We start from the raw sequence: 5,660 nt of genomic DNA on the forward strand, positions 1-5,660 counted from the left end.
CCCGCCAGTCATCATCTGCAAAGAAAAGAGCAATCGAGTAGGCTCATTAAGTGGATGTCTTGGCACTAAAATAGTGAACAGTGCATTAAAAGCAACACATCTGTTGGCTGGCTACTGACTTTTTCAGACTCAAACAAAGGAATTTTTCTTCACAACGCATCAGCAATCAGAAGAACCAAAGTTCATTGAAACAACGGAAAACATTTAAAGTTTGTTGTCCCAAGAAGACATCAACTTTTTAAAACGAACCAACAGTGGTAACCAGATAATCTAGCATCCATCACCTACAGAAGCTTCAAAAAGGAATGCATTACTCCTGCAAAGGGATACAAGACAGGGGAAGAGTCAAATGGGTGGCCATTCATTTAAGTCTGCATAACCAGGTTATCTGAACTGTATTGCGTCACACTGTATTATAGCATGGTGACAGCAGACTGGGAGGGGAAACTGCGGAGGCGACCATACGACGCGCAGCATCATAAGGTTGCCTCGATAATTCTATAGACCAGTATGCAGTTGCACCTTTCCGATGACGGATCCAGGCGAGGGTACGCCTGGAAGGATATTTTAACTCAAGTCCGGGTATTTTCTATATATTAACAATAAAAGTAATTCACCCAACAAACCTATTTAGGCACACATTTGTTTCTTATTTTGAGACCCCAGACTTGTCACTGTTTTATTTATTCATCACCATTACTAGCGTATTTACTAATACGGGCATTTTCTTAGGTTTTGGGAGGACACAGTCACTAATGAATAACTAAAATGGAGTTTCTCATTAATGGGAGGGTACAAATATTGTACCAAAAACCTGAAATAAGAAAAGCTATACTGATTTAGTGGATGACATTCTACTTGTACTGAATACCTACTGCTTGTATAACCAATCCTCTCAATGAGGCAGGAGCAAAATGTGTAGACAGATCCGACTCACCAATTGCTCCAGCTCCAAATGTATCATCATTAAACTGGTCGATGTCCTCATCCTCCTCAAGGTCAGGAAAGCCATCACCATCCTCGAGAGACTAAAAGAGAAAATATAGTTCAGTTATCTGCATGGCGCAAGTGAGTGTATTCTAGCACCTGCCTCCTAACCGGACCATTCAGCATCAAAGAAAGAACAGTCTAAATTACCTATGCAAGTCTACGGGTTTGTGAAAATCCGTCATTAACATAATGGACAGGGGAAGCTTTGTAGTTTATTTTTTAATTAATGGAAAAATCACTGATGAAACTGATAGTGAAAGCTGACATACAGACGAAACAATGATCGCACCTTTGGAACCTTTTTATATAGAAGATAGATCCTTGACATCTGACTAAGGCTTTAGTCATGCGACAAGGCATTTTTAGCTTTGTTTTTGTGCTTGGTTAGTGGTGGACAGTCCAACTCTTTTTGGTTAACTGGATCATTTGGTTCAGTTTAATAAATAGAGCTGGCCCGTTTGGATCCTAAACTGATCCCTATTTCAATGATGAAAACAGCATTTGGGTTAAAACCAGTGTCAGTGGAGTCAAAACCCGACCTGCCATGAGTTCGCCAACTACAGAGAGCTTTTCAATGTTCTGACTGGAGCTTCTGGCTGGGTTTCTATTCAGTCGGATCAGGAGTGCCAGTGGCTCTTACTGAGGTGGCGGTTTCCATAAAGGAGACGGCTGATCGAACCAACTTGTTTGCTACTGACCCACTACTAGGGCGTATTCAGCAAGCACAGAAGTTGGGCCCCATCTATTTTCGGCAAAATTTGTGAGTCAACATCTGAATGTAACAGCAGCGAATGGAGCTTACCTTGATTACTGATGTTTAACCGTTTAAATGCCACTGTCAATAACTGACTGTGCATTTAAATAGCTTGCTTTCCTTTACACATTGTTGGGTTCCAATGCAATGTCAGTGCTGCAAACAATAACAGACAGTGCAGCGTGGCAGACACTCAACACTAGACCAGGGAGGAGGAATAAAGTTTGGTGGGCGTTTTTTTGTTTTTAAAGTGGAAAAACTACTTTAAAAGAAAACAGCAACATTCACCCCGCCCCACCATATATAAGTGCTTGTAGTTCTTTCAAAGATGAGTCCAGCAATACGTTTACATGTTCAATACGCTCCTACATTACTGAGAAATTAGTGTTTGAACTGATGCAATTGTGGCTATTATAGACCGGAATCATCTGCCACTCCAGCTCTATTCCCCACGTCACCTATTCCTGCTTGACTACCAGCCTGTGTGACTTTAGGCAAAGGCGTTGTCAGTCAAACAGGAAGCGGCGGAGCCGGGCAGCGAATAGAGCTGGAGCGACACAGGCTTCAGATCCACCATAGTTCTTCAGCCTCATCTCATATTAATTCAAACTCTGATTTCTCAGTAATGGACTCACCATGGTAAAGTATTACTGGACTCGTCTATGAAACAGCTACATGCACATTTTCTCCCACAGATTCCCTCGAGAATGGATTCCCAAATCTCCTAGATCACGTGAGCAAAGAACGTGTAAGAGTGAATGCTTCTGCCTAAAGTAAGGGCTCATTCAAACAGGTTGGGAAAACTGATTTAAATAAGGAAAACAAAACAAAAAAAAAGAAAGAAAACTGATGAAACTTGAACCATTTATGTAGTACTAGATGGCAGCCCGATTCTAAAGAATCGGGAGTCTAGAATCCATATATACTTTATTTATTCAAATGTAAGAATAATACAATTAATAAATAATAGTAAGAAAGAACAAAAATAATAGGCAGTATATGGAGAAAACACCAAACAAAAGTTCAAAATTGGTGTGAAAATGTCACTGAACCACTTCACAACTAAATATATATAGTTTTGGTAAATGGTATTATCATTTTTTTGACGAAATTCGGCAGGAGCTTGAAGAGCAACGTCACTGGGCCCGCCTCCACGCAGTAGAAACTTGCTGTGAGGTAAAAATTCAAAAATCACACCAAAATGGCGGGCGGAGTGTGTCACAGTACGGCACGTTTCTGATTGGTCGCTCGCAGCAGGCGGCAACCAATCAGACACTGGACACTGTTGACGTCACTTAGCTCCGGACATTAGCTCCGGACATTAGCTCCGGACAAAGCCACGGAAGTTGGCACAAATTGCAGGAAGTAGTATTCTAGGCAATTATATATTAGATGAGAAAATCATTGACATGTGAAAGAGCCTTAAGATGCACCAGCAATCTGTTGTGAGCAGGTTAAAGCAGGTGAGCAGGGTAAAGTTCCCAAAATTAAATTTTGGCAAGTTTCTGACAATACATATTTTTGCTGTAAAAAAATACATTACCTTACAGTTCCAGCAAGGTGGATGGGATTTATAGAAATCTCTTCCCCATGGTGATTTTTTAATTTTTTTTATGCTGAACAAACTGACCTGCAATGCGTGTTGGAAATCCACGACACAGAAATGTTTGACCTCCGGTAAATAGGTTTAATGATCACATTGGCTGTGCACTGCTGAGACTGCGTGCACCAGAACCCGGAGCAGAGCGAGGATGTGGTTATTATTCCATGTGTATGCCAAGTATGCATGTACATAGGAGGCTATTCTGTCCCCCCTTGCCACGGCCCAGGCAGACGTGTGTGTCCCCCCCCCCCCTCGCCACGGCCCAGGCAGACGTGCCCCCCCTCGCCACGGCCCAGGCAGACGTGCCCCCCCTCGCCACGGCCCAGGCAGACGTGCCCCCCCTCGCCACGGCCCAGGCAGACGTGCCCCCCCTCGCCACGGCCCAGGCAGACGTGCCCCCCCTCGCCACGGCCCAGGCAGACGTGCCCCCCCTCGCCACGGCCCAGGCAGACGTGCCCCCCCTCGCCACGGCCCAGGCAGACGTGCCCCCCCTCGCCACGGCCCAGGCAGACGTGCCCCCCCTCGCCACGGCCCAGGCAGACGTGCCCCCCCTCGCCACGGCCCAGGCAGACGTGTCCCCCCTCGCCACGGCCCAGGCAGACGTGTCCCCCCTCGCCACGGCCCAGGCAGACGTGTTTCCCCCCCCCCCCCCTCCAGAGCCAAGGAAAAGACAAAAATGCCCCACGAGACACAGCGCAGATGGAAGTGCCCATCTGAACGCCAATATGACCAGCCCCCACAATCACAGTGGTGAGCCTGGGTCTTTATCAGAGTACATGAAACCCCTTTCTCATTCCTGGGAGGACACTGTAACTTTCCCCTCACCCACCATTCTGTCTGGCTCCGGCCCGCTGCCCTATGCCAAGCACTACAGTCCGGACCCAAACCTCCACACCCCGAGGTCTCCATTCTTACCTGAAACCGTAGCATGTCTTTCGCTTTCCTACTCTCGCACTCTCCTCCCCCTCTCTCTGCGAAGCGCGCTCATGCGCTCCCTCCTCTTTTCAGTTCTCTTTTCTGATTGGCTGCCGGCACGAGCGCGTTCCCGACTCCTTCTCCTTTGATTGGCTGTACTGAAGGGCGTTCGCGTCCACTGGTATAATGCGTCCTCCGGCGCGTGAGCAGCGTGCTCGCTCTGTTGCCAGGTGATCTGCGTCTGACGTAATCCGGGGCCTTGCCTTGCTGGGAAGGGAACTTCAAGGGCTGTAACTTTATTACTACGGACAATGCTCTGTTAACGTATTACAAGTTTGTTGTGCAATAGTTGCTGGGGCCGTAAATAATCCTGGCACAGCATTAACCCCTTAGTGACAGAGCCAATTTGGTACTTAACGGATCCCGCTGATTCTGAGATTGTTTTTTCGTGACATATTGTACTTCATGTTAGTGGTAACATTTCTTCGATATTACTTGCGATTATTTATGACAAAAACGGAAATATGGCAAAAAAAATAAAAATTTTGCAATTTTCAAACTGTATTTTTATGCCCTTAAATCACAGAGATTTGTCACGAAAAATAGTTAATAAATAACATTTTCCACATGTCTACTTTACATCAGCACAATTTTGGAAACAATTTTTTTTTGTTAGGGAGTTAAGGGTTAAAAGTTGACCAGCAATTTCTCATTTCTACAACACCATTTTTTTTTAGGGACCACATCACATTTGAAGTCATTTTGAGGGGTCTATATGATAGAAAATAATGAAGTGTGACACCATTCTAAAAACTGCACCCCTCAAGGTTCTCAAAACCACATTCAAGAAGTTTATTAACCCTTTACGTGCTTCACAGGAACTGAAACAATGTAGAAGGAAAAAATGAACATTTAACTTTTTTTGCAAACATTTTAATTCAGAACCATTTTTTTCACAAGTGTAAATACAGAAATTTAACCATAAATTTTGTTATGCAATTTCTCCTGAATACGCCAATACCCCATATGTGGGGGTAAACCACTGTTTGGGCGCACCGCAGAGCTTGGAAGTGAAGGAGCGCCGTTTGACTTTTTCAATGTAGACTTGGCTGGAATTGAGATGGGACGCCATGTCGCGTTTGGAGAGCCTCTGATGTGCCTAAACAGTGGAAACCCCCCACAAGTGACAACATTTTGGAAACTAGATCCCTTAAGAAACTTATCTAGATGTGTGGTGAGCACTTTATAAATTTCTGTGAAGCACCTGGGGGTTTAAAGTAGAGCCATGAAAATAAAAAATCCTTTTTTTTTCCTCAAAAATGATTTTTTAGCCTGCAATTTTTTATTTTCTCAAGGGTAACAGGAGACATTGGATCCCAAAATCTGTTGACCAGTTGG

General features: G+C 44.6%; 1 protein-coding gene across 2 annotated transcripts in view; it reads right to left on the reverse strand.

Moving 5' to 3' along the window:
• The window catches only part of PATL1 (PAT1 homolog 1, processing body mRNA decay factor), a 154,655-nt gene extending 150,300 nt beyond the window's left edge, over nt 1-4,355 (reverse strand). For both annotated transcript variants that reach the window (XM_069752979.1, XM_069752978.1), the window contains exons 1-3: nt 4,263-4,355; nt 938-1,028; nt 1-15 (exon numbers count right to left, since the gene is read on the reverse strand). The exon at nt 1-15 is cut by the window's left edge and continues 179 nt beyond it. In XM_069752979.1, the coding sequence (XP_069609080.1) occupies nt 1-15; nt 938-1,028; nt 4,263-4,277 (121 nt within the window). In that variant the 5' untranslated portion in view covers nt 4,278-4,355. The remainder of the gene's footprint in view (nt 16-937; nt 1,029-4,262) is intronic.
• Nucleotides 4,356-5,660: the final 1,305 nt, after the last annotated feature.

This window comes from Ranitomeya imitator, chromosome 2 (genome assembly GCF_032444005.1).
Source record: "Ranitomeya imitator isolate aRanImi1 chromosome 2, aRanImi1.pri, whole genome shotgun sequence".
NCBI lineage: Eukaryota > Metazoa > Chordata > Amphibia > Anura > Dendrobatidae > Ranitomeya > Ranitomeya imitator.